The following is a 12577-nucleotide window of genomic DNA, read 5'->3' as shown; positions in this document are numbered from 1 at the left end:
CCCGGCTGGCCTGGGAACGCCTCGGGGTCCCACAGGAAGAGCTGGACGAAGTGGCTGGGGAGAGGGAAGTCTGGGCTTCCCTGCTTAAGCTGCTGCCCCCGCGACCCGACCTCGGATAAGCGGAAGAAGATGGATGGATGGATGGATGGTGTTACTGTTCAAACTGTGTGTAATGTTACCATGGCCAAAAATATTACATATACTTGTTCAATAAAATCTCTGCCTTGTTTTTAATGAATACTTAGGCCCACTATGTTGCCGTATTTTGTTGTTGGTCATTATGTTGGTACTTAGAGAGCAAAGTTTTTTCTGAGGTGGTACTTGGTGAAAAAAGTTTGACAACTACTGTCAATATAATTGCCAAGGAGCATCGAATTTGTATATGACACGTGTGTGTGTTAGTGTTGTCAAAATTGCTACTCCTGAGACCAGACCTGGGCAAAATACGGACAGTTATGATTTTCAATCCGCCCCGCCGGACATTCTAAATCATTTTTTTCGGACTTTTAACATCAAAACTGTCGCCGCCATTACATACCTGCCAACTTTTGAAATCAGAAAAACCTAGTAGCCAGGGTCCAGGGGCCGCAGGCCCCGGTAGGTCCAGGACAAAGTCCTGGTGGGGGGTTCAGGCCGACGCAAAATGATTATTAGCATTCAGACAGGTTAAAATGTTGCTAAAACCATCACTTTTCTATCAGTCACAGTGACTTTTCAAAACAAAAATATTACAGCAAAAATCATATGGGTTGATTGACATGTTTATTCTGTAAGCTAACTTCAATAGTTTGAAATTATTTTGACAGTTAATGCCAGTTATCCTGTCAACCTTTCACAAGACTTCAATTTGTTAATTGAAAGTATAAACACTTTTTACAGTAAACAAATGGTAAAACAGTACTAAACAATTCCATTAAAAAAAAAATTGGTGTCATTATTAACTTTCTGTCCAAGCTTGTATAATCTACTGCCTTGTTCAATTGTAAAAAATATTCTGTGCCTAAAATTCACATTTCTATCACAATTATCATACTGTAAACATGGTAAGCTAACTTCATTAAAATTAATAGTCCTGTCAATAGCATGGAATTACAATTCAAATGTAGTTTTTTTGTAAGCCTTTCAAAAGAATTCAAAATATGAAAAATGAATGAAAATTAATTGAAGCCATCAGACACTTGAAAAGTGGCACATCACATCTCTAATGTAATCATTTGAACTTTTCAACAGAAATAGCACTGCAAAAATATTAAGGACATACTTCTGTATTTTGGTAGTTATGCTGTCAACATTTAACAAGATTTCTTCAACTTGGACTTGAAAGCATAAATAGTATAAACACTTTTAACAGTATAACAGTACTAAACAATTCCAATAGATAACATTGGTGTCATTACCTTTTTGTGGCTAAAATCCGAAAAACGTTGAAAGTTTACCACTTGTATCGCTAGCAACGGCATTAGACTTGTGTTCTTTTGTCCCAACGTGGTCTTTTACATCGCTAATTCCTCCGTGTCCGATCGAAAAATCTTGTCTGCACAAGGTGCAATTCGCGTAGTTTTCACCCTTTTTGGAACGGATAATTATTCCCGGATAGGCTTTTGAATATTCTTCACGGAATGACTGCAGTTTTCTTTTCGGTTTAAGACTCGTTTGCGATTTTTCTCCGGCTGATTCCATTATCGTTCTGTAATGTTCCCAGGAACGTAGGCTCATAGACTTATTCGTTTGTCTTGTCTTTATTATATAAGATGCAATGTAACCACACAACAGCTCCAATGTGCGTCTCCCCTCTTTCCCGGCAAAACTCGAACTAACACTTCCTGTCAACAACGTCACTTCCCTAACTTCCCCGGAAGTCCCGCCCCCCAGCCAAAGCCATTGGCTAACACCCCGTAGCTAGCCGCTACATCTCGCTCGTTTGGAAACAATGGCCTCGTGCTTGGCAGCGGTGCTATAAATAGCCTCGCGCATTTAAAAAAATTTTTTTTTTTTAATTAATGAAAAACCGTATTTTTTATCACTGCAACCGTAACCCGGAATAGGTTGATGAAAACCATACTAATTACGGGAAAACCAGAGTAGTTGGCAGGTATGAAGTCTTGAACTATACTAAGTATTTCAATGCTTGGAATCTGTGCTTTTGCATGATTTTTTAGTGACTAGCGTTGTCCTGATACCAATATTATTTCGATACTGTTCGGTACTTTTCTAAATAAAGGGGACCAGAAAAAATTGCATTATTGGCTTTATTTTAACAAAAAATCTTAGGGGGCGGCGGACCGGTACTTTTCAGAGGCGGTATGGTACCGAATATGATTCATTAGTATCGCGGTACTATACTAATACCCGTATACCGTACAACTCTACTAGTTACTATGGTAATCTACGTCACAGCAGGTCAGACGAGGCACCAAGCAGTGTGGGTGTGGCTTGATTGTAGAATATGTAGACTTAGAGGGGGTGTGACGTTCTTATGTTCTCAATATTCAGGGTTGTATCGTTCATAGAAAAATTTAAAATTCCGTTTTTAAGGCGGTCTGTCATAACATTTTTAGCATTCAATCAGACTTTATTGTGAGGTTTTGTATTGGTTTTCCTAAAAAATAGATATACCGGCCCCCAGACACATTTTTTTTCTCTAAATTTGGCCCCCCGAGCAGAGGTGGGTAGTAACGCGCTACATTTACTCCGTTACATTTACTTGAGTAACTTTTGGGATAAATTGTACTTCTAAGAGTAGTTTTAATGCAACATACTTTTACTTTTACTTGAGTATATTTATAGAGAAGAAACGCTACTTTTACTCCGCTACTTTTATCCCGCTACTTTTATCGACATTCAGCTCGCTACTCGCTACTAATTTTTATCGATCTGTTAATGCACGCTTTGTTTGTTTTGGTCTGTCAGACAGACCTTTATAGTGCCTGCCTTACTGGTGACGTTCACTTCATTCCACCAATCAGATGCAGTCACTGGTGACGTTGGACCAATCAAACAGAGCCAGGTGGTCACATGACCTGACTTAAACAAGTTGAAAAACGTATTCGGGTGTTACCATTTAGTGGTCAATTGTACGGAATATGTACTGTACTGTGCAATCTACTAATAAAAGTTCCAATCAATCAATCAAAAGTGTGAAGGAAAAAAGACCCTTTTTTATTTTAACCGTACATCCTGTCAAAAGCCTAAAGACTGACTGCACAGTTCCTGTCTTCACAATAAAAGTGCCGCTCCATCACGCCTGCGCTTTCAAAACAAGAGTCTCCGAAAGCCAGCGCAAACAAGTTAGCAAGCTACGGAATTTGCCGCCAATGTATTTCTTGTAAAGTGTATAAAAACGAATATGGAAGCTGGACAAATAAGATGCCAAAAACCCACCACTTTCATGTGGTATTAGACAGAAAGGAGGAACTTTTTTTCTCCTCCATTTGAAAACGTGGACGTTATCATCACTACTGTCTGATTACAATCAATGCAAGTCATCAGAATCAGGTAATACACCAACTTATATTCTTGTCTTCATGAAAGAAAGGAATCTATATGTGTTAAACATGCATGTATATTCATTAAAACACCTTTAACATGTAAACAAAAACGGCTAAATAAATAAATATAAATTATATACTGTATATATCAGTGTATATATATATATATATATATATATGTGTGTGTATATATATATATGTGTGTGTGTGTGTGTGTGTGTGTGTGTATGTATATATATATTTGTATATGTGTGTATATATATATATATATATATATATATATATATATGTGTGTGTGTATATATATATATATGTGTGTGTGTATGTATATATATATATATTTGTATATGTGTATATATATATATATATATATATATATATATATATATATATATATATATATATATATATATATATATGATATGTGTGTGTATGTTACTCATCAGTTACTCAGTACTTGAGTAGTTTTTTCACAACATACTTTTTACTTTTACTCAAGTAAATATTTGGGTGACTACTCCTTACTTTTACTTGAGTAATAAATCTCTAAAGTAACAGTACTCTTACTTGAGTACAATTTCTGGCTACTCTACCCACCTCTGGCTGTAATGGATCATTTCCATCGACCCTCGACATTCATGAAACATTGTGCTTTTATTTTGGAAAGCGCCTTACCCTCCACTATCTCGTCCAGGCTGCAGACCCTCCGGCCCCCGTCCAGGGTGTACAAGGTTCGAACCCCCTGCGGCAGGTTGACGTTGTCCGACAGGGACCGCGTGAGCTCCATGAGCAGGGCGTCCATGGAGCGGAAGCGGTCTTGGGACACGGCGTAGACCAGACCCTTGAAGTACTTGTCTCCATTGCGGTAGAAGCGAACTTTCCTCGCCTTCTTCTCGGAGGTGAGCGCCTGCAGAGTCCGTGTGCGGTGGAAGCTGCAGTGCGCACTGTGCGCCGGGCTGGGCGTCAGGCCGGGGCCCCTGGAGCCGGCGTGGGAGCCCGACGAGCCGCTCCTCGGCGTCCGGTGAGGCTTCTCCCGCTCCTCGAAGTGTTGCAATTCAATGCTCCTGCTCAGCGACATCTTGTCACTTTTTGGGCACAGAGCACAAAGTTATCGGCGTGGGATAGACATTGTCGTGCTCTTGCCGACAAGAATAGTAACTTTCACGGAGAAAGTCGTGTCTCCATCCGCCTTCTCCTGCTCCTCTGACGCGGCCAGTTGGCGCCGTCAAGCTGTCCAAATCAATGCATGCGGAGGAGGGAAGCCCTCATCTTCAGGGTCCTAACGCCGAAAAATATTTTCGCGCCTCTTTCACCGGAAGTACACAATGAACCGCCCATTTGTGACGTCACGTGTCTGAACAACGCTCACATTGCCATCCATTCATCCATCTTCTTCCGCTTATTCGAGGTCGGGTCGCGGGGGCAGCAGCCCAAGCAGGGAAGCCCAGACTTCCCTCTCCCCAGCCCCTTCGTCCAGCTCTTCCCGGGGCCACCCGGGAGACCATACTTGCCAGGCCCGGCCCTAACCAATCTGGCGCCCTAGGCAAGATTTTAGGTGGCGCCCCCCCACATCGGCAGTGAAGTGTATATACTCACAAGAAACCGAATAGCTTTGTCTTTGACCTTTTTTTTACTTAAAGAAAGCAAATTAACAATCAGAATAGTTAACAAGATAAAAAAAAATATGAATAAATAAATGAATGCAAAAAATAAAAAATGAATATATGAAATACAATATTTTTTACATACATATTGCTTAATTTACAAAAATGATGTGCACTTTAACAACTAGGCGTACAACTATACCTAATATATAAAGGGGTGGAAAAGTGACTATTACCTGCAGGGCAAACATTAGCTAACCAGAAGGCAATAACAATGTAAACAAAAAATACCTGCTTAAAAGATCTAATACAAATGTCCCTGAGGAATGTAAGGTGGGAGTACTGTAATTACCTAACGTTACATTATTATTTTCCATAACAATTTAGCCCCCTCCACAATATTAACCCAACGTTAAAACAGAACTAGCTATTTATTGATTAGCAATTGCCGAATCATGTAACATTAGCTTAATGCTAAAAAGCCAGGTTACTATCACATTCTGTAACAGACAAATAATTTCATGTAGGCTAACGTTACCTACCTGCTACCTCTGTCTTTTCTCGTTTCTCCTCTTCTTTTCTCTTTTTTCTTCCCTGGGCACCTGACAGTTTTGGCCGTTTTGACATCTTGTGTTGATTTTTTGATGTGGTGACGTCCAAAAAGAGTCATGATACGGGAAGGGAGGGGGCGCACCGTGCGGGGGGGGGGGGGATGTTGTAACAAATAATATTTCTATTAAATAGGCTTTACTTTGCATTTTAATTAACGTGGGATTATTTTTTGTATTTAGAAATAATAGTACCAACTTTTTTTTTTTTTTTTTCCAACATTTGTGGCACTGGCGTGGCGCCCCCTGATGGATGGCGCCCTTAGCATTTGCCTATACGGCCTATGCCACGGGCCGGCCCTGATACTTGCCAACCTTGAGACCACCAATTTCGGGAGGTGGGGGGCGGGGGCGTGTTCGGGGGTGGGCGGGGCGTGGTTGGGGGCGTGGTTAAGAGGGGAGGAGTATATTGACAGCTAGAATTCATCAAGTCAAGTATTTCATACATATTATATATATATATATATATATATATATATATATATATATATATATATATATATATATATATATATATATATATATATATATATATATATATATATATATATGTAGATATCTACATCCTGAAAATATGCAAACAAAACTGTGTTTAGATAATTGATACTTCAAACTTGCATAAATAAATCTTAAGGAATATAACATAACTTGGCTTCTGAGAGTTTCAAAATGTAATGAATAAAATGCTAAAGTTGTTGATAAACAAGCAATTATTTTAATAATTAAATATGGTCATTTTAAATGAATTATTATGATAATTCAAAATCAGTTATTTGAAATATGTTTATTTTAGTGTATAATTCTATGGCTGGATGTAATAAGGAGTCACGAAAAAATGCAAATAAAAATACAATTAATTTTGATGTTTTTAGCAAAATATAGTAAAAATGCATTTATTTTTTTTATTAATAAATATATTTATTTTTAGGTAAAATAAACATAATAATACAATTTATCTCTAGTCTGGATGATTTAGTTCTTGTCACCCTGTTGTCTTCCCGTCATGAAAAAAGGCTGTCCTCACTCAGGTCCGCATGGAGCTGGAGGGGGCGTGGCTTCCAGCTCCGGCTGAAAATCGGGAGATTTTCGGGAGAAAATTTGTCCCGGGAGGTTTTCGGGAGAGGTGCTGAATTTCGGGAGTCTCCCGGAAAATTCGGGAGGGTTGGCAAGTATGTTATATCAGCTAAAACCACCAATCAGTTTCACTGGATTCAGAATAAAACTAAATTATGTTTTACCCAACAATGTTAGTATTTGAATATTGTGACTTGAAGACTTAATCCTGGTTACAATTATACTGATAAGAAAGTATTGTCTTATACTTTGCCTATAATGAGAATGCATCATAATCAGTGTCGGTTGGTGAATTTTGTTTACAACCAATAGTACGTTCATGTTAAATCTTACTTGTGAAAAGTAATCCCCCGATTCCTATTTTCAACAGTCCGCTCATTTGAGCAGGAAAACGCTGAACACATCTTTGTTTTCTACCTGTCAACTGTCAGTTTAGCATCTTTGTTTTCTACCTGTCGACTGTCAGTTTAGCATCTTTGTTTTCTACCTGTCGACTGTCAGTTTAACATCTTTGTTTTCTACCTGTCAACTGTCAGTTTAGCATCTTTGTTTTCTACCTGTCAACTGTCAGTTTAGCATCTTTGTTTTCTACCTGTCAACTGTCAGTTTAGCATCTTTGTTTTCTACCTGTCAACTGTCAGTTTAGCATCTTTGTTTTCTACCTGTCAATTGTCAGTTTAGCATCTTTGTTTTCTACCTGCCAACTGTCAGTTTAGCATCTTTGTTTTCTACCTGTCAACTGTCAGTTTAGCATCTTTGTTTTCTAACTGTCGACTGTCAGTTTAGCATCTTTGTTTTCTACCTGTCGACTGTCAATTTAGCATCCTTGTTTTCTAACTGTCGACTGTCAGTTTAGCATCTTTGTTTTCTTCCTGTCAACTGTCAGTTTAGCATCTTTGTTTTCTACCTGTCAACTGTCAGTTTAACATCTTTATTTTCTACCTGTCAACTGTCAGTTTAGCATCTTTGTTTTCTACCTGTCGACTGTCAGTTTAGCATCTTTGTTTTCTACCTGTCAACTGTCAGTTTAGCATCTTTGTTTTCTACCTGTCAACTGTCAGTTTAGCATCTTTGTTTTCTACCTGTCGACTGTCAGTTTAGCATCTTTGTTTTCTAACTGTCGACTGTCAGTTTAGCATCTTTGTTTTCTAACTGTCGACTGTCAGTTTAGCATCTTTGTTTTCTTCCTGTCAACTGTCAGTTTAGCATCTTTGTTTTCTACCTGTCAACTGTCAGTTTAGCATCTTTGTTTTCTACCTGTCAACTGTCAGTTTAGGCTGCTCGCCGGCTCCTCATCACCACTTCAAGATGGCGGCCGAATTTCTCGCATCACAGCAGCCAATGCTGCGTCTACTTATAAAATGTCTATGATTACTACTACTAGAGATGTGATGTTTGGGAACAAATATAGTCTTTTGAACGGCTCTTTTAAGACAGCGATAAGAGCCAGTTCTCAGTTGTGAGTGGGTATTTTAAGAAAATGTGATGTATATATATATATATATATATATATATATATATATATATATATATATATATATATATATATATATATATATATATATATATATATATATATATATATATATATATATATATATATATATATATATATATATACTGTATATATATGTACAATATGTATTATATATATATATATATATATATATATATATATATATATATATCTTTACATACACTTGTAAAGAGCATAAAGTCATGGCTGTCATGAGTTTCCAATAATTTCTACAACTCTTATTTTTTTGTGATGTAGTGATTGGAGCACATACTTGTTGGTCACAAAAAACATTCATGAAGTTTGCTTCTTTTATGAATTTATTATGGCTCTACTGAAAATGTGAGGGTCAAAAGTATACATACAGCAATGTTAATATTTGCTTACATGTCCCTTGGCAAGTTTACCCGCAATAAGGCGCTTTTGGTAGCCATCCACAAGCTTCTGCTTGACCACTTGACCACTAAATTGGTGCAGTTCAGCTAAATGTGTTGCTTTTCTGACATGGACTTGTTTCTTCAGCATTGTCCACACGTTCAAGTCAGGACTTTGGGAAGGCCATTTTAAAACCTTAATCCTAGCCTGATTTAGCCATTCCTTTACCACTTTTGACGTGTGTTTGGCGTCATTGTTGTCCTGTTGGAACACCCAACTGCGCCCAAGACTCAACCTCCGGGCTGATGATTTTAGCTTGTCCTGAAGAATTTGGAGCTAATCCTCCTTTTTCATTGTCCCATTTAAAGCAAAACAGGCCCAGAGCATAAAACTACCACCACCATGGTTGACGGTAGGTATGGTGTTCCTGGGATTAAAGGCCTCGCCTTTTCTCCTCCAAACATATTGCTGGGTATTGTGGCCAAACTGCTCAATTTTTGTTTCATCTGACCAAAGAACTTTCCTCCAGAAGGTTTTATCTTTGTCCATGTGATGTCAGATGAAACAAAAATGGAGCTGTTTGGCCACAATACCCAGCAATATGTTTGGAGGAGAAAAGGTGAGGCCTTTAATCCCAGGAACACCAAGCCTACCGTCAAGCATGGTGGTGGTAGTATTATGCTCTGGGCCTGTTTTGCTGCCAATGGAACTGCTGCTTTACAGAGAGTAAATGGGACAATGAAAAAGGAGGATTAGCTCCAAATTCTTCAGGAAAAGCTAAAATCATCAGCCCGGAGGTTGAGTCTTGGGCGTAGTTGGGTGTTCCAACAGGACAATGACGCCAAACACACGTCAAAAGTGGTAAAGGAATGGTTAAATCAGGCTAGAATTAAGATTCTAGAATGGCCTTCCCAAAGTCCTGACTTAAATATATATTATTATTATTATTATTACAAGAGCGTATCTTGTCGATACTACTATGACTACATATATACATTATTTTTAGCATCACAAAATCTTTTTTTTCAAGTTATATTATGTTGATAAAGTCAGTAAATACGTCCCTGGACACATGAGGACTTTGAATATGACCAGATGTGGGTAGTAACGCGCTACATTTACTCCGTTACATCTACTTGAGTAACTTTTGGGATAAATTGTACTTCTAAGAGTAGTTTTAATGCAACATACTTTTACTTTTACTTGAGTATATTTATAGAGAAGAAACGCTACTTTTACTCCGCTACTTTTATCTACATTCAGCTCGCTACTCGCTACTAATTTTTATCGATCTGTTAATGCACGCTTTGTTTGTTTTGGTCTGTCAGACAGACCTTCATAGTGCCTGCGTTTCAACAAATACAGTCACTGGTGACGTTCACTCCGTTCCACCAATCAGATGCAGTCACTGGTGACGTTGGACCAATCAAACAGAGCCAGGTGGTCACATCAAATCAAATCAAATCAACTTTATTTATAGTGACCTGACTTAAACAAGTTGAAAAACTTATTGGGGTGTTACCATTTAGTGGTCAATTGTACAGAATATGTACTGTACTGTGCAATCTACTAATACAAGTTCCAATCAATCAATCAAAAGTGTGAAGGAAAAAAGACCCTTTTTTATTTCAACCGTACATCCCCTCAAAAGCCTAAAGACTGTCTGCACAGTTCCTGTCTTCACAATAAAAGTTCCGCTCCATCGCACCTGCGCTTTCAAAACAAGAGTCTACGAAAGCCAGCGCAAACAAGCTAGCAAGCTACGGAATTGCCGCCAATGTATTTCTTGTAAAGTGTATAAAAACGAATATGGAAGCTGGACAAATAAGATGCCAAAAACCAACCACTTTCATGTGGTATTAGACAGAAAGGAGGAACTTTTTTTCTCCTCCATTTGAAAACGTGGACGTTATCATCACTACTGTCTGATTACAATCAATGCAAGTCATCAGAATCAGGTAATACACCAACTTATATTCTTGTCTTCATGAAAGAAAGGAATCTATATGTTAAACATGCATGTATATTCATTAAAACACCTTTGACATGTAAACAAAAACGGCAAAATAAATAAATATAAATTATATACTGTATATATATATATGTGTGTGTACATATATATATATATATATATATATATATATATATATATATATATATATATATATATATATATGTATATATATACATGTGTATATATATATATATATGTGTGTGTATGTGTATATATATATATGTATATATATATATATATATATATGTGTGTGTGTGTGTGTGTGTGTGTGTGTGTGTGTGTATATATATATATATATATATATATATGTGTGTGTGTGTGTGTGTGTGTGTGTGTGTGTGTATATATATATATATATAAATATATATATATATATATGATATGTGTGTGTATGTTACTCATCAGTTACTCAGTACTTGAGTAGTTTTTTCACAACATACTTTTTACTTTTACTCAAGTAAATATTTGGGTGACTACTCCTTACTTTTACTTGAGTAATAAATCTCTAAAGTAACAGTACTCTTACTTGAGTACAATTTCTGGCTACTCTACCCACCTCTGAATATGACCAATGTATGATCCTGTAACTACTTTGGTATCACATCCATACCCAAATTTGTGGTATCATCCAAAACTAATGCCAAGCATCCAAACAACAGAAGAATGAGGGATTATTACATTTGAATGGGGGATTTTGCGTGAACATGTATTCCAGCGAGCAGAGGAAACGTTGACATGTTTAAAGTTCTCCGGTGAAATACTGTTTGTGTATGTTATATTTCCACAAAGTTCTTCCCATCCCGAAGTCGACCAGCTGTGTCGGATGTGCCAAATGAGGGAGGAAGTGAGTGCACAGAAAGTCAATTGGAGCACTTTTCCTGCAGGATATCCTGCACAAAACATGAGCAGAGTCCCACTCTCCTGGATAAACAACAAACAGGCAGAAGAAGTCTTCAATCTGGCCTTTGTGTTTCCTCCAAGCTGTTACCACAACTACTGCACTGTAATGAGGAACAAAGAGCTTGGGGGAAACATTGGACTGTAACACATGTGATCCCCTGCAACACCCACACACAGCTCGCATTTGACTGATATCTTTTTTGAATAAATGTATGAGTCACGATCAAAGGCCGTAGCACTACTCAATTATTACAGACACATTTCTGTCTTAAAGCGTCCAGCGTCCTCTAGTGAGAAAATTAGGAGGATGCTAGAATGACACTGAGGTCAAAACTGTTAACTCACACATACATATAAGTACTTATTAATGCCTTATTCTGCATGGCCTTAATATACAACCAATAAGCCATTAACTAAGAGTCTTCCCTCATGTGTACCAAGACGAGATAGACCTATTTATTAGGTGGTGTGACACTAACCATCTTATTTTAAATGTGACCAAGACACAGGAAATGGTTTTGGATCCGAGGAAAGTGACTGACCATGAGCCAGTGGTCATCAAAAATCAGGAAATCACCCAGGTATCCTCATATAAATATTTAGGGGTTCATATTGATAATCTTCTCTGCTGGAAGACACATATTGACAAACTGTGCAATAGACTGCAACAGAGGCTATATTTTTTGCGAAGATTAAGATTGTACGGCGTAAGCAGCCACATCATGATGATTTTCTACCGTGCCATTGTAGAGAGCATCATTAGATACGGGATCACCTCATGGTTTGGCAACCTAACCGTTAAGCTAAAAAGCAAACTGGCCGGCATGCATAAAACGGCAATGAAAATCGTAGGGAGGAAATAATATGAGCCTATACAGAGCATCTATGAGCAGGCAGTTAGGAAAAAAGCTAAGAAAATTATTTCCAACTCACAACACCCACTCTTTCCTGAATATGGAACCCTGCCATCAGGGAGAAGACTCCGGGTCCCACTATGC

General features: G+C 37.9%; 1 protein-coding gene across 2 annotated transcripts in view; it reads right to left on the bottom strand.

The window, feature by feature from the left end:
- The window catches only part of dclk2a (doublecortin-like kinase 2a), an 88212-nt gene extending 83453 nt beyond the window's left edge, over window positions 1–4759 (bottom strand). Inside the window, exon 1 of one of the 2 annotated variants that reach the window (XM_072916337.1) lies at window positions 4164–4759. In XM_072916337.1, coding sequence (XP_072772438.1) covers window positions 4164–4566 — 403 coding nt within the window. In that variant the 5' untranslated portion in view covers window positions 4567–4759. The remainder of the gene's footprint in view (window positions 1–4163) is intronic. The other variant, XM_072916336.1, reaches the window with a different exon arrangement.
- Window positions 4760–12577: the final 7818 nt, after the last annotated feature.

The sequence above is a fragment of the Nerophis lumbriciformis genome, linkage group LG27 (assembly GCF_033978685.3).
Source record: "Nerophis lumbriciformis linkage group LG27, RoL_Nlum_v2.1, whole genome shotgun sequence".
NCBI classification, from domain to species: domain Eukaryota; kingdom Metazoa; phylum Chordata; class Actinopteri; order Syngnathiformes; family Syngnathidae; genus Nerophis; species Nerophis lumbriciformis.
Note: the sequence above shows the minus strand (reverse complement) of the source record. Positions and strands in the feature narration are given on the sequence as shown.